Source organism: Cupressus sempervirens, chromosome 1 (genome assembly GCF_028749045.1).
Source record: "Cupressus sempervirens isolate cs-2001-9-10 chromosome 1, ASM2874904v1, whole genome shotgun sequence".
Classification (NCBI taxonomy): domain Eukaryota; kingdom Viridiplantae; phylum Streptophyta; class Pinopsida; order Cupressales; family Cupressaceae; genus Cupressus; species Cupressus sempervirens.
In genome coordinates, this window is record NC_143118.1 from 413,189,071 (window position 1) to 413,215,436 (window position 26,366).

General features: G+C 35.0%; 1 protein-coding gene across 1 annotated transcript in view; it reads right to left on the bottom strand.

The window, feature by feature from the left end:
* Window positions 1–9,571: 9,571 nt before the first annotated feature.
* LOC149578052 (non-functional NADPH-dependent codeinone reductase 2-like) overlaps window positions 9,572–26,366 on the bottom strand; it is a 47,999-nt gene continuing 31,204 nt past the window's right edge. The window contains exons 3-5 of the mRNA XM_089827383.1: window positions 10,602–10,845; window positions 10,245–10,424; window positions 9,572–10,012 (exon numbers count right to left, since the gene is read on the bottom strand). Coding sequence (XP_089683509.1) covers window positions 9,785–10,012; window positions 10,245–10,424; window positions 10,602–10,845 — 652 coding nt within the window. The 3' untranslated portion in view covers window positions 9,572–9,784. The remainder of the gene's footprint in view (window positions 10,013–10,244; window positions 10,425–10,601; window positions 10,846–26,366) is intronic.

Consider the following 26,366-nt stretch of genomic DNA (forward strand, 5'->3'; position numbering starts at 1 on the left):
TAGTAGACATCCTATACTGGTCAACACTAGTCAACCCAAAATCCCAAAACATTAGCATAAGGAATACACAATGTAAACACATATTTTGGTTTTGCTAAGTTTTCAAATTTTAAAATTCAAATGCCAAGTCTCAGTTTATGTTTCCAAGTTTAGAGAAAGAATTTAAAGGAACATTTTGTCCGTTTTTCCCATGTACTATTTTTGGATGGATTAAAATTTCCCTCTAAACTTCAATTTCCAATTATAATATTTAAAAAAAACGTTTCCCACCAACTTTAATTTTCATATACTTTATATATTTTATAATCTAAAACTATTAATTAAATCTTAATAGTTAAAATTATAAAATTACAAAACTATTCATCATTATAAAAGATGAATTCTTAAATCTTTTATCAACAATTTTAAATCTTTTAATAACATATTTACATACATACATACATACATACATACATATATATATATACACATACATACATATATAATATATAATATTTATTTTCGCATTTTATAAAAAATCGAATATTATTAATTTCGAATCATATCATATAATGATAAAAATCGAATAAATTTTTTTTTTTAACAAAGCTGAATTGCAGGAACCGTCGGCTGTCACCGAAGTGACACCTGTCGCGGGTACCCTGCGACTATTACTGTCGCGGGTATGTTGTGTAGCAGGTACCTCGCGACCATACAGAGCACGGGTACGGGGGTGCAATTTCGCCCCCACCCAAATGTGCATTTTTTAATATATATTTTTTTTAAAACAAACAATCGCAGCGCGATTTTACATTTGCGAAAAAAACGTTTATTAAAACGTTTCCGCCCTCAGTAAGATATCCGACTTATAACTCATATGAATATATAAATATATATTATATATATGCATATATATATATATATATATATATATATATATATATATATATATATATATATATATATATATATATATACAGAGTTACAGTATATATAAAAATGATAATTTATGAATACAAGCTTTCATTTTCAGAATTTCTCTATGAAACTTGTTTTTTCAAAATTTTCTAATAACTAATTCTAATGGGTTTGTCCATGAATTGCAACCCTAGCCTGTGTCATTTTCAGATCTAAGCATATAGAATCCTCAAATAAATTTTAATTGCCTAAATTGAAAATGCACAATGAAGACATATGGAAGACACGAAGAAGACAGGGAAAGCAAGATGCAGAAGTAGCTTAAGTGAAATCACAAGAATCTACCTGGATTCTGATGCTATATCGCTCTTCCTCAGAAAACCCGTAGTGCAAGCTGCCTTCTTCAGAATTCTCGAGTCCTCCAATGCTCCAATTGCTCTCCACACTAACCATGCTATCTCCAAGCTTCTAAGGAATGCCTGAATATAAAGAGCTCTCAGGAAACCTCTAGAATGCTTATAGAACCAGCTGGAAGGTGTCACCATCTAAGCATGGGCCTTTTTCTAACCTTTTTTGATGAGCCCTAGGGTTGTAGACACTATGTGCTCAATTGATACACTAACCCCCGTGTTGTTGGCACATGAAAAATGGAGGAATACGTTAATTTCCATGCAAGCTTATAACTCCAATTACTTTTTAAATAATTTCCATTTAAATATTTATAACTCCCATTTTAATTTTGATAACTTTTATTTTAATTTTGATAACTTTTATTATTATTATTTGTTTATTAATTTATTAGTATTTTATAATTATTATTTATTTTAATTTTCTAATTTTTTAATTTTTTTTTTTAATTCTTTTCTCTCAATTAATTCTCCTTGAATTAATTATAAGTCAAAATATCAAAAATCATGATATCTAATTTTCTCAAATAATTAATTTATTAATTAAATCTATTTGTTGAGATTTAATTAATAGAAAATTCACCATAGACCTTCATGATAAAATATGAAAACCCATCATAGGACAATTCATACAAAATCAGTCTAAAGGATTAAAATCACGAAATATGTCATCCGACACATTCAGTGGGTGTTCAACTCTAATACTTGTCCTAACTCACTAGGACAAATGGTTTTAGGGTTTGGGATTTGGACTTGAGAATTTATCTCCCTTCTCTTATCATTGAGATAGTATAATAGGGTACGCTCAGCCTGGCAATTTAGGGAAGTCGATACCCGGTACCTGCAACCTACAGAAAAACCATGCATGTACATACAATATATATATATAATGTTAAACTAAACAGGCAATGGCAGGAAGTGGTGCATCTTGTAGATCCCGATTAAGCAGGTGACTATGACTCCCTTCCTTAACCACATCAGAAACGTCATACAATAAGAAAACACGCACACCATACACATGCACGTATGGGGTAAGTATCCATAATAAAACACATGAGATAATAAACCATCTAATTAATTATCAGCAGTAACTGAAAACAATATAATGATCATCATACATACATGAAATCTAAAGTCTAAGTGATCTCATCATATAACAACTGAATCCATACATAATGTCTGATAGTCTCAAAACAATACCACTAATCCACCAACATAATACTAGTCCATCAAAGTCTGATAATAATAGCAATAATATGTCCAGAAAAGATGTGAACGAGGGTAGGCACTACACTTAGAGAGTATTTATGTTACATGTTTTGTTTCCATTGGGACTTGAGACTATCTCCTCAGCGCGGTGGGAGTGGACCATTTAGGTTCCATGTGGTCGAGTGGTAGTGCTTTTCACTCTTACCATTGAGATCCGTCCGTAGTTGCCGTGGCTGGAGCTTTCTTGGTTGGCATTTACCTTCACTATGTTCTTGGTTTATTATGATGGATGGTTAGGTTTTATGATAGATGTTTTATCATTATGGATGTATGGATGTATCATGTATGGTGAATGGTTTCATTTATTTTACTATACTTTGTATCATGGATTTGAGGGTGATGTATCTTTATTTTTACATATGTATATTCTTTTAAGCCTTTCATACCCTGTGACATATACAGTGGATGATTGAGCATTCCGAATTAATTTGCCAAGAGGCATTCGGAACAAATGTATATTATGGATATTGGACTTTATTATTATTCTTTCATGTGGATGTGGTAGTTGTTAGACTTAGAATTAATTAAATTTAAATGTGACAACGTTTTGGGATCCTTAAGGAATGTAACCTGTTATATATGGTTGTTGATGATTACATGTTATTGCTTCCGCTATTATGTGTTTGATGTGTATGTTATACATTCTTACTTAAAAGAAAAAATGTTTAGCAAACTTAGTATAACTTTAGGTTAATTCTTTTGGATCCCTTGGCGGAGCGTTACATATGGTATCAGAGCTCGAGTTTCTACATTGGGAGCTCTGGGTATATTGGAACGCCACTAGTGTTAACTAATTGAACAAGAACGAAAACTTTAAACTATTATGTGTATCTCTTTCAAACTGAAATTTGAAACTAGTTGAACTGAAACATGATGTAAACTATTAGTTGCATATTTTTCATACTTCAACACTTAGACTTCAAAACTGAAATTATACTTAAACTGAAATTATAGGCAAACTGAAAATTGAAACTATCTTGTTTACAAAACATGTCTTTTATCTATGTTTTTCAGTAGTATGTTTCATGGTTATTATAGCATCTTGTGTCTTGGATATTATTGTAGGATGGTATCTGGGACGAGGTCTTCCATTAGAGGTCGTGGTAGGGGCCGTGGGCGAGTTAGAGCTATCAGTGTCCATGAGTCTGTCCACGAAGACCTTAATCAGGAAGAGAATAGGGAAGAGCATGTCAGTGAGCATCAGGAAGAGAACCATAGAGAGGAGCATGCTGACTCGGAGGAGGTTGACATGAGGCAAATGATGTGAACCATCATTGATCGCCTACCTCCTGTTCATGATCAGGATAGAGCACATCAGGCAGGACATGAGCATAGACCTAGGTCTAGGAGCCCTCAGAGGAATCGACATAGATCCATTGTATCTTCACAGATGAAGGACCTTCAGAGGTCCAAGGTCAAGCCCTTTAACGGGCAGGGTTCCGGATATGTAGCTGAGCAGTGGCTTATTGCCCTTGACAGGATTTTTGCTATGCAGGACTTTGACAGTAATGTCAAAGCGAGGTTTGCTATCACCAACCTAGAGTTCTTTGGGGCCACTTGGTGGACAATCGAGGAAAAGAAGCTGGGCTTAACCATGAACAATGTCACATGGGAGTTATTCTTAGAGAGCTTCCATGAGCGATTCCTACCAGAGGAATGGAAGCAGCATGGAGCAGATGAATTCCATAACCTGAGGCAGTATGCTATGACCGTTATAGAGTATGAGTGCAAGTTCTTTGAGCTCATGCCCTTTTCGGGATTCAGTGACAACCCAGTACAGTTGGCGCAACATTTCATCAGAGGTTTGAACAACCGTTTAATTGGGGGTGTTAAGGTGTTTGAATCTAAAACCCTCAAGGATGCGGTACATCGAGTTGTCCTTGTAGAGCAGAGTGTGAACTTAGGACATGGGGGTTTTGTAGGAGCACCTTCAGCATCAGGATCGAAGGGTGGTCAAGGAGCAGGTGGCAATAGGAAACCTCCTTCTGGGGGTAATCAGCGGCAGGAAGGTACTTATCCTCCAGCACATAATGGTGGTGATGGTTCCAATGCTAAGAACTATCACAAGGCTCATCGCAACAAGCCCAACCAGTATAATCGGCCATCTCAGAATGTTCAGTCTTATCCTAGTGGGGGTAGTTTTCAGCAGTCTAGCGCACCTAGAGTTCAGAGGAGCTTCGATGGAGAGTGTTTCACATGTGGACAACGTGGACACAAATCATCTCATTGTGTTCAAAGGAAACCACAGTTCTCAGGCTAGGGACCCGCAACTTCTGAACCTACAGTTGGTGACATCGGTAGAGCCCAGAGAGTGTACTCAGTGGAGTCATATCCTCCTACAAGGGGAAAGGGTCCAATGAGATCCGCACAGTGAGTCCATAGCTTTTCTATTCTTGTAGGCTTCCAGGAGTAAGCCTAAGTCTAGGGGGGGTGGATGTAGTGCCTGCCCCTAAGTTGTATTTTCAGTTATCTTGCCAAACTCTTTTAGGTCAGTTTTATACTTGATGTTTAGTAGCATTACTTTCAGATTATCAGATATTGTTTTACATTCAGTTTATTATATGATGAGATTACTTGGTACTCTATATTTCATTCATGTATGATGATTATTTAGTGTTTTCAGTTATCAATGATGATTAGTTAGATGGTTTATTATCACATGTGTTTTCTTATGGATACTTACCCCATACTGCATGTGTATGGTGTGTGTGTTTGTTTTCTTTATGTATGATGTTTCTGATGTGGTTAAGGAAGGGAGTCGTAATCACCTGCTAGTCGGGATCTACACGATGCACCACTTCCTGCCATTGTCTATTTAGCTTAGAATATTGTGTCTGTACATGCGTGAATTTTATGCAGATTGCAAGTACCGGGTATCGACTTCCCTGAATCGCCAGGATAAGCGTACCCTATCGCATTATCTCAATGGTAAGAGAGGGGAGATAAACTCTTAAGTCCAAATTCTAAACCCTTTAGCCAATTGTCCTAATTGATAATTAGGACAAGTATCTGAGTTAAATACCCTCTGAATGCATCAAATGATGTAATTTCGTGATTATAACCCTTTTTGTTTGATTTAGTATGTGTTTTTCTATGATGGGTTTCGTATGTTGCTTTATGAGTTCTTGATGTATTTTCTATTAATTAAGTCTAATTAAAAAGATTAATTAATTATTTAATTTAATAGAAAATTATTATGACATTTTCATATTTAATTAATTGATAAATTAATTAAATAAAAGAATTAAATTTGGAGATAAAAATTTTAAGATAAATTTAGAACGTGATAATATTTATTTAATTTAATAATAATATATTTAGAGTTCATTTTTAAAATAAATGCTAAATAGTATTGTTATTTAAATTAATTAAATATTTTATCAATTAAGTTTCTAAAATAAATTAATAGTTGAAAGATATTAAATTATTAAAGTTCTAAATTGCATGATGCGAGCATGAGTTGAAAATAAAGGAAATTAATTAAAAAGATAAAATAAGTGAAAATAATAATGTTATTTTAATTTCATAAAGTGCACATGAGATTAAAGTAATAAATTAATTTAAAATAGAAATCAAGTGGAATATTAAATAAAGTTATTTAATAATTCAACTTAATGTGCATGAAAAGATGAATGCAAAATAAAATAAAAGATAATAAAAGTTAATTTGGAGTTTGAGTCTGTTAAGCAAGGAGTCCTCTCGGGTGAACGCACAATTAGTGCCCCGATTTGAGGAGAAACCTCCTTATCACAACTTTGGGGTTCATTTTTGAGGGACGGTGAATTTTGGAGATAGGAATTTTGGGGGAAAAACTTTGGAAGCAAATTTCAGAAGGAGAATTCTAGGAAGGATTTTCAGAAGAAAGTTATTGAAGAGATGCGAGTTCTCTTACAGTTTTTGGAAATTGCGTATTAGCATCAGGTTCAGGTAGAGTCTGATATTTTGACCCCTAAATGATTTAAGAAATTTAATATATTCTGTCTACTTCGTGATTTTAAGAACTTGTCTTCTCGAATGTGTGAATTCTTCGTTCTGGATCTTTTGCTATTCGATTTTCATCTATAAATCTAGATTGGAAAACTATTTTAGAAAATTGCATTCGTAGGTAAAAAGAGAATTTGGATTAAATTGGGTTTTGGGTTGAATTAAAATTAAATTGAGAAATTTAATTTGGAAAAATGTTTGATCTGGGAAATGAAAATTCGATTGGTTCGATTTAATTTTCCTATCAGATTAAATTGTAATAAAAATAAATAAAAAAATAAAAAAATTAATTAATAATAATGGGCTTTGAATGGTTATTTTAATTAAATAAAAATCATTTTAAAAAAAAACAAAACAGTAAAAAAAAAAATATTATATTTTATTATGGGGTGGAGGGAATTACCCCGTACCCCACCCCCACTGTCGCAGCTTTGCGCACAGTACCTGCGTCGCAAGTATTGCGACGTCAGGTACCAAGTACCTGTCGCCGTAGGCCCTGCGACCGCAGGACTGCGGCAGCCACAAGCTTTTGTATTAAGCCGGCGGGCTTATTAAAAATATGTCTGTTTATTGTTTTTTTTTTAATTTTTAAAAATTGTTTTATTTTAATACTAATTATGTAATTAATTAATGCATTGTTAAATGTAATTTATTTATTTATTTTAAAATATATATATATATATATGAGTTTTACTTCATAGTTTAAAATATTAATAAATAAATAAATAAATTATTTAATTAATATTTTTAGTGGATATCGTCTATCAATGAATTTGGTCAATAATTTTAACTATTAAATGATTTATAATTATTAAATAATTAATAGTTATTAATGTAAATATTTGAATAAGTTTGAATTTAATAATTATTATCAATTAATAATTGTTAATTATATTTTTGTGAAAAGAAAATTGAATATTAATGGGATTGGGTTAATTTTTATTTAATAATCAATTATTGTTATTATTTTAATAATTTAATAAATGATTATTAATACTCTTAAGTTGTGATATGATTAATTATAAGAATCGGGTTAATTCGTTGGGGTAAACTATGAAACTTAGTTAATTGAAAACTCACACTAAAATGAAAGTTGGAACTTTTACTATGAACTATGAGATTATTACGCTTTCTATGTTCTGTTTATGTTTGGGGTTTGGGTGGTCCTAAAGTGTTGACCAGTTTAGGACGTTTACCAGAGGCTCTAGGGTTGTGCGATTGTGATGTTATGGTGATTTGTTCTCGATCTTTATACTCGACCTTCGTAATGTGATGCTATGCTCTGTGATGGATGTTTTTTACTATTTATTATTGCTTTCCAGTTTCCTTGTGTGAAGCTGAGGTGTATGTTTATGAGTTACCTGACTTAACCATTTTTGAGTCATTGATCAATTATATTTGATAACCATTTTGAGTCTCGATCAGTTATATTTGGGTTACCTTCTAGTCGCTTTGAGAGCACTGAAGTGTTTGTTTAGATCTTGATGATGTCATGTTGTGACATGTTTTGACTTGACCATTTTGGAGTCTTCGATCTGTATTGTAATTTATTATTAGGATACTTTCTGGTTGCTCATTGGAGAATCTTTGGATATTGTGATTTATCATGGATGCCTTCAGTTGTTGATAGAGAACTGTTGTGGTCATCATGATTATTATTTGATGCTTATCAGTTGCTCATGGGGAACTGATGTGATTATTGTGGATTATATTTATGATGCTTTCTGTCGCTTATATAGGACTGAGGTGATTTTATTATGATTCTTTGATTTGTGATTTCATGAGCCTATGGTAGATTATCTATGTGTAGTGTCGGGAAGTGGCTTGCAATGGGGATCGGGGCCCTAAGAGGCTGCCTGGAGTAACCCATTGTAAGTTGTTTTAATAAGTGAAAACATCTCACCTAAATACTGACTTAAATGGACCTAATAAGATAATTGTATGTTCTCTCCCATGCCTTGAGTGCTAGTACAGATGAGGATGGGGTAGAGAGAACGCTTGGTTATGACCTTGCATTCCATAGTATGCCTCGTCAGTACGAGAGGATACTAGTGGCCGCAGGATCACAGGGGACCCGAGATTTCTAAGGGATTGCTCGGGTAACTTCCAACGTGACTTCTACGATGACACTTTCCCGCTTGCATAGTAGGTTCCCAACGTGTCTTTGTGTGTCTCTGGGTTTAGATGTCAATCTATTTTTAGGAACCTTTGAGTTAGCATACTTATAGGATTTCCTGGACTTAGAGAGTATTTATGTTACATGTTTTGTTTCCATTGGGACTTGAGACTATCTCCTCAGCGCGGTGGGAGTGGACCATTTAGGTTCCACGTGGTCGGGTGGTAGTGCTTTTCACTCTTACCATTAAGATCCGTCCGTAGTTGCCATGGCTGGAGCTTTCTTGGTTGGCATTTACCTTCACTATGTTCTTGGTTTATTATGATGGATGGTTAGATTTTATGATAGATGTTTTATCATTATGGATGTATGGATGTATCATGTATAATGAATGGTTTCATTTATTTTACTATACTTTGTATCATGGATTTGAGGGTGATGTATCTTTATTTTTACATATGTATATTCTTTTAAGCCTTTCATACCCTGTGACATGTACAGTGGATGATTGAGCATTCCGAATTAATTTGCCAAGAGGCATTCGGAACAAATGTATATTATGGATATTGGACTTTATTATTATTCTTTCATGTGGATGTGGTAGTTGTTAGACTTAGAATTAATTAAATTTAAATGTGACTCAACGTTTTGGGATCCTTAAGGAATGTAACCTGTTATGTATGGTTGTTGATGATTACATGTTATTGCTTCCGCTATTATGTGTTTGATGTGTATGTTATACATTCTTACTTTTAAAAAAAAAATGTTTAGCAAACTTAGTAAAACTTTAGGTTAATTCTTTTGGATCCCTTGGTGGGGCGTTACACTCAAGAAATTGTAAATTGGAGATAATCACAATCAGACTTAAAGGATTTTAAATGTTCAAGGTTGAGGAAACTGGCAAAAAAGCATTGTAGACTACACTTTTTTCATAATGTAAATTGGCTATGGTAAACACCACAGCTTAAATGTACAACCTGCTGCAGCTAAAGTATGGACACTTCAACAACTTGATAAACAATTTATATTTTGGTTTGCAGGAATAATAACCATTTCCTATTCTATGCACAATAGATTACAAATATTAAAAAGGTTGAAAGATTGTTACCATTTAGATTTCCCCATCCCAGAGTTCTTCTAATGTTCTATAAGGTCCGTTAGTTGGAGATATAAATTCTATACCAGTGAAGAGTTTCTGTTGTTCCAATGTTCCAATTTTCTGATGGTCTTCTTCACTCAATTGGAAATCAAATATTTCAAAATTTTCCAACAACCTTTCCTCCCTTATGCTTTTTGGTATAACACATACACCCTGCTCTATTCCCCATCTCAATGCTATCTGTTCGCCAATAAATCATTCACTTGTTAGCATATTGAGAAAGGCTTAAAAGTCATGGCATATGATCCCGTGCATGTGGGACGTCCAGATTATGGCAGAAATGATTTTATCTTTCTAACTTATTAGACAAAACAGCTTAAAACTACTTTGTCCAAACCTGACAAATCAAGCAACTCAAGAAACATTCAGAGATCCCATGTATCTGGGGCATGCGAGTGTAACAAAGCAATACCTGACCATTGTTTTTTGAGTATTTTTGAGCGATCCCATTAATCACGTTGCTTTCCAATAGCCTTCTCGAACCCCATGACTTTGCTGGTGATCCCAATGGAGCGTATGCACTAACATGAATATTCAATTTGTTGCAGTATTCCCTTAATTTTCTTTGCTGCCAGAAAGGATGCATCTCAACCTGACATTGGGATTTAGCATTCATTCAAAACCAGTTCAAGGACTTGGAAACAGGTTTTACTCAAGGATGCATCTTGATCTGACATTAGATTTTAATAATCTGTATCAAATCAATTAAACAAAGAAAAGGAATATTTTACGTACAACTTTATAAGTGACAGGTAAAGCTGGAGGATACCTGATTCACAGGAGGAGTTATTGTTGCATGACCAAGCAAATCTTCAATCTTTTTACAAGAAAAATTGCTCACTCCAATTGATTTTGTCAGACCAAGTTCCACACACTTTTCTATAGCTTGCCATGTTGATTTGATATCAAGTGGCAAGATATCATCTTCCTTTATGCTCAGAAATAAAACTTCTTTCTTCAGCCTCACTGGAAAATGGATTAAGTACAAATCTACATAATCTAATTGCAGCGTCCTAAAGAGGAAACAGAAAAGATAATTTTGAGCAATGTCAGTACATCCACATCACCAGCCAGTAGTTGAAATTTAAGTTGATTAACAATTTTGATAATGTAACAAAAAATTTTAGTCTTTTGTAAATAAAGTTTGAATATATTATATTTTTCACCAAAATAATCCTTGTTTAATTAATGCCAATCATTTAGGCAGGCACAGTTCTTATCTTCGGTACATTATGTCTACACAAATAACAAAGTAAAAAATAAACTTTCAGAAAATATTAACATTAAATTAATAGACACAAAGCATCATTACAGAGATGTATCATATGCACTGTGATATTAGGATGGTAAATCTTGAAAATGCAAATGTATCAGTGATCCTGAAAGGGGATCTATCTATCCAGACCACAGTCAGAAGTAAAGGTAAATTAATAAAGCTATCAAATGGCTTGAAACAACATGTATAAATCTGATAACCAGCTTTTCATTGGAAGACATCCAGCAGTTCAATAAGCAGCAAGCATATAAAATTGTAAATACAAAAAACAACTGTCAGTAGAAAACTATCCTTTTCAATATTCTCTTGTTGCAATGTTCAGGCCATTTTGAAAGAAATACAGTCCCCTACACATTAATAAATAGTATTCATAATTCATAGTGCACAACTGTTATTCCAAGCTTCTGTTATACAGTGAAAGAATCAGAAAATATGAAGCCCTGAATAAATGGATGGATAAATTAAGCACACTGGTTGACCAACACGAAATATCTTTGGGAGGCAATGAATGACTTTCTTAAGCCTTAATCTGCAAAAAGGGAAATTTAAAAAACCATCAAGCACCGTGTCGAATTTGCGTGCCATCTGCAAAGAAGCTTGTTGGACAACTAGAAAGCTCGACCAAGTTCAAGGTATTTTTTAGTGGCTAATATTCGCAAATTGGCTAATTTTAGAATTTTTTGGCTAGTAATTTGGCTAATAATTTAAGATTTGATACAACCTAAATCGCCATAGTTTTATAAAATTTAGTTCTAGAATATTTAAAATCACTTAATAATTTATTTTATTGACAAATTTAAACTCAAATATTCGCCACAATATTTGTTACATGATTAGATTTAAGTCACCTAAATATAATATATTATTGGAGAAATTAAATTGAACTGACCAATAATTATCATAATTATTAATTACAATCACCAATTTTTAGTTTCCAGTATTGATTTAAAGTATATGTAACAATCCTCATAATATTCTACGAAGTTAAAAAATGTTGAATTTTGATTTGTAATATTCCATGGTGATTAATGAATTTCCTATTATTATTGAGATTCGTCAATATTTTATAGAAAAAAAATTATGATTTGAAAATAATCACCAATATTAACCATATTTAGAATAAAAATTTAAGAGATTCGCCGATAGAAATAATTTTTTTTTAAATAATGAATTATTCACCAATATTTTATATCTTTTTTTGGAGGTGGATTTCTTAAAGTTTACCCTAACCAAGGCCAATATCAGAGAATGAGAACGAGTAAATTGTTCAAGATTCCTGCGTCTACATCATTAGCATTGAAGCTCAGCAATTTCCAAGGGGAAGGTAACCCTTAGCCCCCTGGTTAACTCCATGTTCACTATGTTCATTCATGATGTACTATTGTATGCAGTAGAACACTCAATTTCTAAAACCTTGATAGAATACAGAAACTTGAGTTTTTACAGCTGTCTATAGCTCATACTATTTCTAAATTTCTAACTGAACATTTGTTTCCTGTTCCACAATGGTCTGATGTTGAATATCTTCTCTTGCTGTCTTGCATTACTTTTTTGCATAAAGAAGTTCCTACTTGTAACCCTCAACACTCAAATTAATATAAGTTCAATCTCTTTTTGTGAAAATAAAAGGAGGTTGAGAGCACATATCCTCCTTCATGGTGTTATCTGTAAACACACACACCCCATTATGAATGGGAATCGCCTCTTTTTTTGGCTTGCCAGCCTAATCTGTTAAAGGTGTTCCCTAACTTTTGCTTAGCTAGGCAATATTATAGTCTTCTAGCTTGAGTCTTGTCCTTGAAAGAGTAAGAAAGTCACCTACCTTGCTCTTGGGGCTATAAGCAGTTGGAAATCAACAGATAAATTTTTGAGATTTTTACAAAGGTCTAAAGTTTCTGAGAGATGTAAAAATGTGTGAGGGCGAGGGATGGCCCAGAGAAAAATGAAAGAATGACGATGTTGGGAATAGATAGTAGAAAATGTATGTTTGGTTTGTCTGTTTTCGTTAATGTCAAACATTGTGATTCAGAGATGTTTGTGTTTGCTCAAACACTGTGGTCCGAAAGTATGTCAGTGACATGTTACAGGTATATTTGAAGAAGTAAGATTATACTATAGAAAAGTGGAAGTAAGTTTGCATGTTGGACATTTTAGTGCTTCTAAACCTATTGGACAACGGAAGACACATATGTATTCAGTGCTGAGAACAATGGATGACAAAATATGTATTCAGTACTATAAAATGGTGGTAAACAAGTATGTATTGAGAATGGTGGAATACAAATATGTATGTATTCTGGAGATTGCGAGAATGTTATTTTTCAATGCTTCAGATTTGTTTTCTTAGGTTTGGAAGTCCATGGTTATGTCTAAATCTTAGTGGTTCAGTGAGAGTAATGCAGTTCAAGTTAACAATTATTCAGTTGTGTTTTCCGGATCGTTTCTGCTTTGGAAATCAAAGTTGAAGGTGTACACATGTTATAACAGATTTTGGTTTTGGTTGTGGCATTTTCTGGTGATCCAAAAATTGTTCCTTGTGACCTGGAAACTATGTGATCATGTGTTGCAGTTTTGATCAATTTGTGGTCTAGTCCAAACATGTGTTGTGATAGCTTCTGATGTGGATGGTTGACAGCTGACATGACATGGCATGTGGAAAATCAGATACCGTTGGAAAGTGATGTGGTTCTTTGGGCAGTGTGTTACTACACGTTTGAGATGGCTACAGAAATTTTCTTGTAATTCGGGATCTGATATTGGACTCTGTCGTGTGTTTGTACTTTGCAGTCCCTCTCTCTCCTGGAGTGGATCATGCATCATATTTTTGGTCTGGATATTGCATTTAATGTTTATCTCTTAGCCGGATGGGTTTGTGCTATGTATGACCTATATATTTAATGTTTATATCTTAATCCAAATGGATCCATGTTTTGCATAATCTATATTTTGGTTTGGGTGCTTCTAGCATGAGACCTCATTGTATTTTATTGTGGTCATGGTCGGCTTGTAACTTAACTGTGATATGCTTTTGGCATGGTCGACCTTGTGGTAAAATCCAATGACCTATATTGTATATAAGAACAGCTTATGCTTCAGCAAAAGATAAGTGAATGTGGTGATTATTGAGCAAGTGAAGAGCTACAAGCAAAGTTTTGAAAGAGAAGAAGTTCATTTTACGAAGGTAGTAACAGTCTGTTGCTGAGTTTGACAGTGTTATGTAAATCAACTGCATTATCAGGAGAATTTCTCTTTATCCATTGTGAAGAGTTGTATGTGCCTTGTCCCTAGGACAGTTTATCTTGGGTACAGAAGTTCTTTACTATATCTTTCTACTTCAGCAGTGTGCCTCTATTTGCATGTCTGTTTGCAAGTCTGGAGCAATGAGCTCCTATCTCTATTCATTGTTGTATTGGCAGTGAGCCTCAGGTTGCAGATCCAGAGAAATTGGTTTCTTCTATCTTTGTAATCAAAACATTACATCAGTTAATTATCTTTGTGGGTAAAGGTTCACTATGGTTTTTCCCAGTTTGGATTTTCCACATATAAAAATCTCGGTGTTCTTGTGTTGTTTCAGATCATTATTTGCTTAATGTTTTAAGTGGTGAATTGATTACTTAAATGAGATTTTGGTTCATGCTGATTGACGCCCCACCCCCCAGCATCTAGAGTGTATTCAATAATTGGTATCAGAGTGAAGGTTCTTTTTGAAGAAGCTTAACCACTTCAGAACGATCCAGGATCGCACTGAATTTAGACTTTCAAGCTCTGGTATATGATGGAACAAATTTTCCTTATTGGGAGGACAAGATGGAAGCATATCTAGAAACATTGCAAAATGATGATTGGGAAGCTATTCAAACTCATTTCAATCCAACTTTTGGAGGACCTTTGACTATTGTTGAAGAGAAATTAAAGGAAGTAAATGTGAAAGCAAGAGCAATTCTTTTCAGTAGTCTATGTGACACAACCTTTGGGAAGGTGAAAGGTTTAAAGGGGGAATAAAGAGATTTGGGATAAGTCAGTCTCGGTGTATGAAAGAAATCTAAAGACAAAACAGACAAGGCTAATTGAACCTAAAACAAAAGTATGAGATCCTAAGAAAGGCAGAAAATGAATGTTGAAAGCTACATATACAAAGTCATAGATGCCGTTGATGGAATCAGCATTCTTGGTAGATGCCTAAAAAATACAGATGCTATACTGAAAATCTTATTAACCCTATCGGAGGAGTTCTATAATGTCCCCTTTTTAGCCAGACATGATATGACTTCTCATTAGCCCATTCTATCGTGGTCCCGAGGGCTAACTAGGATTTTAGAGGGATCTTGAGATTATTTGGAGTTTGAAGAGTCATACTATTTTTAGTAAGCCAGAAGGGATGTAGTGCTTTCAAATTTTCGATGATGGTTGGTGATGCAATTTGTCAAGCTCTTTCTGAAGAGACATTACATGCAGGATTCCGAGTTCGTTTGCTATATAATTTTAATATTTGAAGATATAATTATAAAGTGACTATTTAAATTAAATATTACATCATTTCATAGAAAGTCACTTTGATAAGATAGAATAAGAACCAAATCACCTCCTTTAAAAGAAATGCATAGGCAGCTCTTCACGGGGAAATAATATTTTATTTATGCATTTCTACACATCCTGCATTGCTCATGCAAGGGAATCGACTTGTTGGGAAGAAGATATATGTTTTCTCTTGAAGGCCGACTCGGACATGCTGTATTTGATTCAAATTTTTTAAGGTTTGGTCTAAGGTTGTATCTAAGATTTTTTGAGGACATTACCCCTTATTGCCAACATCTCTTTCTCTATTGAAACTATAAAGTCAAGGGGATCTTTGTTTTCTGTTTTATTTATGAATACATTTTGGCTGTGACGTTAATAGTGAATAGCTTGGAGCTCTGTCATTGTTAATCGATCAGAGTCTGTAATGATACAGAAAGCTTGGTAAGAGAGTTTCTTTCATTTCTTTAAAAGGGGCTACTAATGTCTAGGTTATCGCATCTTCTGGGAACAAGTATTTGCTGCTGCATGTGACGTTAATCTCCAGAAAGGGGCCATTTGCTAAGTCTGCAGTCCATAGGAGAACATGGGAAGAAGTACAGGCAACTAGGCCCACCATCTAGCTGCTGCTCTCCATGCACTATTTTGGGGGAGGTGTTTGTGAGAATTGAAGCCATCTATGATACCGAAACTGAAAGTATTCATACCAGGTCTGCAACACGTCTGTAACTGATTTTTTATTCAAGTAATATTCTCAAAACAAGTCTGATATATGTAACTATTTTCCAAAAGTTGAATGGGCTGCGTGCTTAGGTAGAAGTTTTTCTAAGTTAGATGTTGTTAGTAATGAGCAATAATGTAGAGCATTTCTTTATATTCATTGCAATTCTACACAAAATGCTCCTCTAGAAAGTTACGAGCCAATTGTTCAGCAAAAGCACTGTGAGGAAAATAAAGCGCTAGAAAGACCAAAGACCAGTTCAAGGCAGCTTATTACAAGTTCATAGCAATGGCATGTTCGATAAGGGAGAGTAATGATTAAGTCAGTATTCAATGGATCAGCTTATTGGTTCATGTTTGCCATTTGAGATTGCAAAAGTTGCAAGGGAAAAGAGAGACTGCATTCAGAGCAGTTAAAGAAGGTAAGCCTGAGACATGTAAAGATGTCAGAGGAAGCTGAAGCAAACCTTTGAAGAAGATTTAAGCAAAGCATGGGATAATACAAAGGTAAGCTACCTCTTAAGCGCTTTAATTGTGGAAGAATTGGACACTTTGCTAATGAATGCAAGTATGAGGAATACTATAGTGACTTGGAATATGGTTATGGAAAAAGCAATCAAAAGAAGCTTAATTTTAGAATAAGAACAAATTTCAAAAGCAAGAATAAAAAGAGGTTATGTTCCATGGAGGAACATTTTCCTGAAGTTAAAGACAATGATAAAACTATTGAGGAATATCTATTTTTGGTCATGTTACTTGGGGACATGGCCCCAGTATATTTTCAGCTGTCCCCATCTCAGAAACATCTCGTAGACTTGGGGACACCTAGGGGACTTTGACTTTGACTTCTAGAACAAATCAGACTTTGACTCTCAAAGTAACACAAATTTGGCATATGAATTCTGCTTATTCTTATATGTTAAGGTTCTATTATGTATAAGTACATGCTTTATCCATGTTTTCATATAAATATTTCAAATTTCTCTATATATTTTAATTTTCCCTATTGTTATATAGCCGTCCAAATTTGCCACCCCCCCATCCCCAAAATCGGCAAAAAGAAATGTCATCCCAGAAACCCATCCCGCTGTCCCCTATCATCCCCATCCCAGAAACTCGAGGGAAAGTAGATTTTTGGCTATTTCACAAAAGAGAGGGGTAAAGTTGCGTCAAATGCTAAAGTCACTGCAGGTGCATAGATTATACATTGCAGATGTTCAAACCATATGACGCATGACAAGAACAAATTCATTAAGATTGAAGAGTACGATGGTGAAGCAATCGGATTTGCAGAAGGAAGCGCACAAATCAAAGGCATTGGAACTATTTCAATTGATGGTAAGCAAAGAAATTAATGATGTTTATTGTATCAAACGTTTAAAACATAATTTGTTAAGTAGTAGTCAACTGTGTAAGAAAGGTTATGAAGTTAAATTCAGAAGTGGTGATTGTGTTACAAAAGAGAAACACACTATAAAATGGTTGCCGAAGGTCTTAGGACTGTTGGGAATATCTATCATATTGAAGATGAATGTGAGAATGTATTTTCTAACTCAATCAATGCAATGGAAGATAATAAGATGATGCTGAGATGGAACTCAAACAAGACAAAGTGGAGTTTGTATTACCAAAGAAAAGAGATGAAAGAAAGGATGAACCAGAAAAATTGGTGGAAATCAAACGGATTTTGGTAGACCTGAAACAAGAAGACAAAAAGGATATGGTAGACCAGAAACAGATAAAAGACAAATGGAATCTGGCAGATCAAATGTAGACAAAGGATAGAAAGCAGGTAGAAGACAAAAAGGAACTGGTAGACCAGAAGCAGATAACAGACAAATAGAATCTAGCAAATCAAATGTAGACAAAGGATGTAAAGGGGTTGAAGAATCAGAGACCTCCTCCTATTCATTCCAAGTATTCATTATTTTTATAAAGTTTATTTTTCTTGCGATAATGTAGGGCACAAGACTCATAAGTGTACACATTAGGAAAGGAGTTACACTTCTAGAGGAAGATGCTATCATCAAAATAAGTTTACACATTAGGTCGTAGAATTCAAAAATAGAGTGAATTTAAGTAGAAATGTTAAGAATTTCAAAGGATACTGCTATGGTTGCAATGGATATGGACACAAAAAGGTTGTGTAAAGTATAAACATCAATGTCAAGAATAATGAAATTGCAAAAGTGAAAAAGGATGGTCTGGTATTGCTTTACTGTAACATGACAAGACATATTGCAAGGTTCTACAAAAGTACGGATAAAGAGAATGATTGTTTGATGAATGTAGAAGAATCAAAAGAAATGAACAAGAAATATTTGATGAAGAGCACAAAAGGTGTTTCTCATGTTGGTTTGGCATCCATTACAAATGTTGTTTCTTCCTCTATTAAATGGCTCAATTTGTAGAACCTGAGGGCGAATGTTCATGCAACTTTGTTCCTCCCTCAAGATTAAATGTTCAGTATCTCCTCAGCATGATAATAAGGCATGAAGAATTTTTCGGAGATAGCATTTATGTTTTGTGGTCCGGAAAGATAGCTGTATGATTCTATGAACAGTGTATTGGATGTCTACTTATGTTGGAGATTGTTCATACTAAATTGTGTTCAAGTGGGTAATGGAATGATATGCATTTGGATCGCTTGGATAACAATGTTATTGATTACAGAAAATTGAGAGCTAGGATGCATGTGTTGAACTAGTTTCATCCTATGGATTTTGACAAGGTTAAGGATGATGTTGTCTTCTATGTTGATAAGATTCTTTGTTATATAGAAGAGGATGAGTCTAAAATTGTTTTGGCAACTGTTTTTTCATGTGAGACTACTAGGGAAGATTTTATAAGCATTATTGAGACTCAAAGAATACTAGTGTTCTAAGGATTGAAGCTAAAGAAAAAGGGAAAGAGAAGAGCAAGAAAATCAGAAGAGTAAAGATTTGCTCTACTTCAATGACTATGAAATAACAGTGAAGAGAAAGAGAAAAAGGTGTTGATAAACAAAAGGGAAAGTGTAGAAGTAAATGTTCCGGTTGTTATTGGCAATGAGGAATGGATTGCTTCTCCTGTCTCATCAAACAAAGTTTATATGTTGAGTAAGTCAGAAGGACTAAAGATTGTTAAAGATATGTTCCATCAGATTATCAGAATGCAGTTGAGATTCTCCATGAAATGCTTGGGATTATTCCCTCACATTCATCTAGTTAGTACATTAGAGTGGTGCATCTATCCAAGGGGTGCTTTCTAACTTATTTTTATCTTGGACTAATGCAAGTGGTAGTTATCAGAGTTGTGCAGTGGTGAGTATTTTTTGGCCTTTTTCCTTGATAGCCAACAGACAGAAAGGTGTAGTATCTCACTCGGGTATACTCCCAAAATATTTGCTCAATAAATTTCAGAAATAACAACCAAGAATTTGTGCAATAAAAATCAGAAAATGCTCATGCAAATTGCTTAGAAATGGTTATTGCATAATAAAACAGCAATACAATAACTTCATAAGAATTCTAATATTAGATACACAAGGTAACAGCCAGATTGGATAATAAGAACCTACGATGCAAGGTGAACTCCGTCGCAAATCCACTCTATAGATGAACTGGATTTCCATCCAATCCACCAAGAAATCCTAAAGGTTTTTATCCTCAAGTTTCAGCAAGAGAAAGCTAGAAGCTTCTTCAAAGAGAAACCACAAAACCAATCACAAATTCAAGCATGCCCAAATGAAACCATCTCTCCTCCTTTTAATGTCCAATATCATGACTCTTCGGCTTCCTCTACCTTGTCTCCTTATCTTCTTGTCATTTTGACTCTTATTAACACCCTTATAATATTAAATTGACCTTTTTAATAAATCTACACTAAGCTCTCACAAGTCAATTTAAATATTTCATAAATTTAACTTTAATTTTTCTAATGTCCCAAAAACAAGACGTTACAGTCCTCCTGCCTTGAGATTGCTGGTATTCGAGCAATCATCAATCTTGCAATTATCTCTCGATCCCATATAAATCTGTCAAAAGCTCTGCAGCCCGATTTGGAACTAGTGAGATAACATCCTCTTTTACTGTGAAGCAAGGGGTACAACTGCAACTCATCTATCCATAGTATCCATAGCGCCCATGTCAATCTGAAAAATACTGCTACTATTGTGCTATGCTATTTATGACTACACCAAGCTCAAAACTTTGTAGCAACTCATTATTAACCCCCAAAAGAAAGCACTCATCCTGTCAACTCTTGGAGCCCAAACAAGTCTATCCATTTGATCCTGGGAATAGATGTGTATCCTCCTACCAACGTCTCTGCAAATCACCCCATCATTGTAGTCATATTACCAAGTCCCATCACCAGTACATGCATCTGGGTCCCAAATCCTGCAAACAATTCCATCTGCATCATGTGAATCGGTGGGATCTTCCTCATTCAAGAACTAGATTAACAAAAGTCAAATCAGAATCCATCTCCGAACTGAATTTTTTCCATATTAGGTTGACACTGCAATGGTTCCAACAAATTCTTGGGGCAGCTATCTGAATCATAAGTCTGTTGAATGCTATAAAGTTCCTTAATCACTACTCAGAAAAATTTATGCCTTCCTATGACGTCCTATTCCCTAGATTGATTGGTGGCAAAAATCTGATTTTCTACTTCATGAAGCGCAACCAGTGTATTATCCAATACCTTATAAGAAACATTAAGCTCCCAATTGATCTTATTGATCACATCCTCTTCTCCCTTCAATTGTTCAGCATATTTTTCAGTGACTTTTAAGATGCAATTCTTGTCTGTAAGTAAACATAAATAATCTGATTTCAAAGACTCAAGGGCTACTTTAACCCCCTGTAAATCAGCAACATAAGAAACTCTTCCCATTCCCATTTGCCTCATTTCCATTTGAGCCTTCCTATAGACTTCCTCAATGGTTTTGTAAGTTTCATCATATCACACCAAGGCTGTAACAATCATGTCTCTAGTAACTTTCAGTTGTTTCTTCAAGGCATGCTTCTCATCATTGTCATTGTGAGGGGCATTTTCTAGCTGGTTGGGATATTTCATTTATCTCTTCAATGCACAAAATCATAAGGCTCTATATAGCAACTAAAATTTTAGTATCATTACCTTCCTTGATGGTGACCAAGAAGTGATGAAATATAACATGGATCACACATCCTGCAACTCGCAATCTAAGAGGAGGTTACTCACTTTGAAATTTGCACAATTCTCCAAGATTGTAGATCTCCTGCCAAAAAGACCACCGCCGATGTTATCTAGGCTCTGAAGCTATCAACGATCAAATGGAAGATCTCTATCATCATGTTATCATCATACGGTGCTCTAGGAGCCAAAATTCTCAAGATCTCGCTAAGACATGTTGCAACTACCAACTTTTTTTCCTTGTCATGGTGTCTCAAAAGCCTAGGTTGACTTAAGGCATCCTTAATTAGAGAAAGGATCCTTTGTATAAATCTTGAAGGTAATTGGTTCACTTTACACAAACATACTTCCAATATATCTAATGGAAGATCAACACCCTCGCTGAGCTCTTTGCCAATTTTTTGTGGTGCCTTCAACCACCACTCTCCATCACTGTTGGATGCCATAGTGTGATCCGAATCCCAAAATCTTTCAATCATCCCAACAGGTTGGCAAGATCACCAACTCTGATACCACTGTAATGTTCTGAAGGCTGCTAAGATCATTGTGTCGAAATGTTCAAACCCGTACCTAGCCTGTCAGTTCAGCAAGGTTAAAGATTGGATGCACAAGCCCGTAGAGTATGAAATGGCTTCAGTGTACTAGGATGTGAAGGTGTACAATGTTGGAGTAGAGAAAGTCATATGGTGTGGAAGTTGGTAACATACAGTGGTAAACCGTATAGTGGAGTCAACCATTACTGTTGTACAGATGTGTGCATGCGCGGGAAGGCCACTGAAATGTCATGCTATTGTGTAGGTAAATGTCGTACGTCAACTTAAAGATATAATAATCAGCATGAAGACTCAAATACAAGTCATAGGATCCATGGCGGTATGCTTAGGATTACCAATGACAAAGAGATGGGTGGTATGATTCGAGGATTCCTTACCAGAGGTGAATGTAGATAATATATTGAATATTGATTGCACGGACAACTGAGAGATAACTCTAAATAAATTCCAATTTTTCGGCAAATAGTAACTTATTTGCAAACAATAATGGTGAAATCTGCCAACACAAGATTTTAGGGATAGACGCCAAATGCCGACAACCCAAATCATATTCACAGATCCACTAATAAGGCAAAGTTACATATGCATCGGACAAGATCTGAGTCAAAATAGTCACCAAATGACGACGGATAACAAATTTTGCACATACAATGAGATATCTGAGCGATACCTCCAATGGCAGAACACGATGGTGCTAGAGCATCGAAACTGCAACAGGTAGAGTAGGAAGGATCTTCCACCTCCGAAATTGCACACAATGATCCCTCAGTCTTCAGCCTCTGGAAATACAAAGAAGAGTCAGATCCAATCTATGATGAATTATAATGCCCAACCATTGCCCTATAAAGGCCTCCAAGAAGGATCTAGAAAATTACAAGCACTGGCTGACAATATTATTTATTTTATTATTTTATTAATTTAGGCCCCATATTTATTGATTAATTAAAGGTCTTTTATTATTTAATTTAACTCTAGGGAATAATTAATTAATTAATTATTACATTAAAATTGGGGACATCACACATCCTTCAATACCATGTTTGTTTGGTCCTTTAAATCACTATCATGTATGAGTTAGTTTCTAATATAAGAGACACATGATTTATCATTACACTCATGGAAGTCATCAAACTCTTTGTTTGATTGATCTGTATGCAGAGGCAAGGTCACTGTCATGTCATCATTTTTCAACAATTTCTCATCACGTGAAATCTCCAACACACCCTCTCCTTGAGTAAGATCATCTTCTTCATGATGCTTGTCGATAACCGCCTCCAAGTCAACATGGTAGAGAGTTGTGAAACTGATACCAATATTTGTGTTGTTTTGTAGGGGTAGTTTAGTGAGATTTTGATCTTCTTCATTGCTCTCCCGAATTTCTCTGTCTGTCTTAACTTCATTATAGACTTGACAAGCATGATTCAGTGTCCAAGTTCACTGGCATGTAAAACAAATCTTCTCTCTTCTCATTTAGTTTTTTACTTTCCTTGGTTGTTTCCACAACCTGTAAACCCACTGAGATCAATTCATTTTCAGACATGTTCTCTTTGAACCTTTCAATTTTGTGCTCAATTAATTTTTTTGAGAACTCATAAGCAATAGGTGATACTACATGCTCCTTGCTCCAAATAGCCAGCACATCTGATTGCAATTGTTTGCACATGTCATCATTTTCATCAAGGATGAAGGATATCATGGTATGCATGCAAGCCTTCACATTATCTGAATGATGCTCCCTGATTTCAGGCAAGAAGCATTGAAACATGTGGAAAATTAGATCATTGCATTCAAGGTCAATCATAATAGTGAATATTCTAACATTTGTCATAATTTCTAAGATCTTGACCTGCTTAACATAGCCAGGGCTTTTATCATCAGTAAGCCCTGAAAGCTTTTCACTATTAGCTGCAACGCTTTCCACATTACATCATCAGTATAGGCTACTATAGGAGCTGTTATTCAAGTAGTCTCACTGAGACACGAAGCCACAGCGAACCTAATATCACTATAAGGATGCTCCATAAATGTCTGTTGCACTAAAGCGAGCATTGAGGGCTGCATGGCCTAATTCAGAAATCTCCAATCTACTTGCTCTACTTTGGACAAACATATCTCCAATTCTTCCAACCTAGGAAGAAGTGCATCCATAGTTTCAAAGGATTTCAATTGTAAATCAATTATGTAGAGCCAATTGCCCACTTCCTCTTCTTTCTGCAAGTTCCTGAGTTGTTTTCCATTAAGTGTATCATTGAAGTCTTGTGAGAACATGTTACTTTTCAATTTTTGCATTTTGCATTAGATTCAGACTTCCAATGCTTGGGAATTAGATTTCAATCATGCAATTATTGAAACAAACTGTCAAAATTTATCAGACCTCTGCAATACCCTCAATAGAGATTATGACCACTTTTTCTTAAACATGGAGCCATATTGTCTAGTGCTTAATTTGAAAGTATGGCACTGAGATGGCTGTATACTCTTTTAATCTTTCCAAAGTTTGTAGACTCAAGGAATGTTAAGCTTTCAGATTTCAGAACAAAACCTTCAAAATATTTAGAAGATAGTTTGAAAAACACCTCTTATTGAATCTCTTATTAGTAGGCACTAACAACAGAAATAAATGGTGGGGATTACAGAAGTTCTAACCTGAGATGGCAGCAGCAAGTTTGCATATAGATCCCAATACCAGAATAGATGCTCAATCTTCTTGAAATGGTCAGTGCACAACAGTTTAGGAGTATAGAGAAGCAGCCCAGAAAAATGAATATGGAGATCTCCACGCTACGAAGATATGAGATCATACTTTCCAGCAGGGAACAAGTGCAGCAACTTTGAGTCTATGAATATGCCCAGCAAGGGGTTAAAAACTCTCTAGATAACTATGTCAAGGAAAAGAAAACTCTATGCATTGGTAGAATTTGTTGTTAACAACAAAACATCATTGTTATCAGACATATGCGGTAGCAATAGAGTGCAGATAATAATTCCAATGAAGATTCCTTCATACTGTCAAGTAACTAATACAACAATTAATTTCCAAAAGAACACATGTTCAATCCATAAATGCTCATGGAGAGGAGAATTGAGCCGCATCCAATTCAGAATTCTTCCCACAGAGAAATGGCAGATACAAGCTTATGCCAATAGAAACAATCTGTACCAATCAAAAGTTTCTTCTTCTATGCTTGAGATATTGGATATTGGCTTCTCACAGAAAATACTAGTAGTGCTCAACACTTTGAAACTACAAAGAAAAGCTTCCCAAGATCAATCTTTCCAAAAGACATCTCCCGATCAGTGTCAAATCCTGACATTGCCACAAGTCTATTAAAGAGCGGCTTAGCTGGGATATCAAAGAAAAATTCCATCTCAGGGCTTCTTCCTACAATGAGGCAACCATTATATCATGCATAACAACAATATTGATGTACACCTGTTAAATGTAACGTCCTAAAACTGGCCGCATATGTTCGTTCCCAATCTCTGCCGGATGTAACGGAAAGAAATACCTATTTATGTTGTCCTACATACAAAGCCTGCAGCCACACATTTGTTTCCACCTATAATCTCTTTGCAGCAATGATATGGGCATAAGCATATGAACTGGTGTCAACTATTGTTGCTGTGACAAATTTTAATCGACTTGAATCTCCTATAGTCTACATTATAGTATTAAATAACCTCTTCAATATATGATAAACATTTCAATCATATAAACCTTATTTTTTTAACAAACATGAAGCAGCTTAATTTCCTCGCCCAAATATCTTCATCCGACTTTACTTGTTTTTGAAATATTAAGCAGCCAAAACAAGGGGGCTGGCCTTTACAAAACAAGCTGGCCAACTACCAGCAGATTACCAACCACACAAAAGATCACCCCCTAACATAGCTTAACACACCAAAAACAACATACGAAAGAGCATAAGAACTACCAGGCATCCTACTAAAAAAACCTGTAACTGCATTGCTTAAAAGTAAAGAGTTTTTAAACAAAGGCAACATTGTCTTAAAACTGACAAGTCCGAGATCCACCAAAAAAACCAAAAACACATAACCAAAAAGGAGCAAGGCACTAATTAGGCTTTCCATCAGCTTTCCCTTTGAAAAGGATATTCGCCCAGTCTTCCGCCAGGAATTTGAACAGCAACTTGGAGTCATCCTGATTCGTATCCTCATCCTAGTTGTCCCTCAACAAATGCAGGGTAGTAGTCGCGGCATGGATCACCTTGATGGTGAACTTTGACAAAAGACTAACCCTTTCCTCAGGACCTACATTTTCTCCCTCAGCTCCTTTACCCCCAAATTT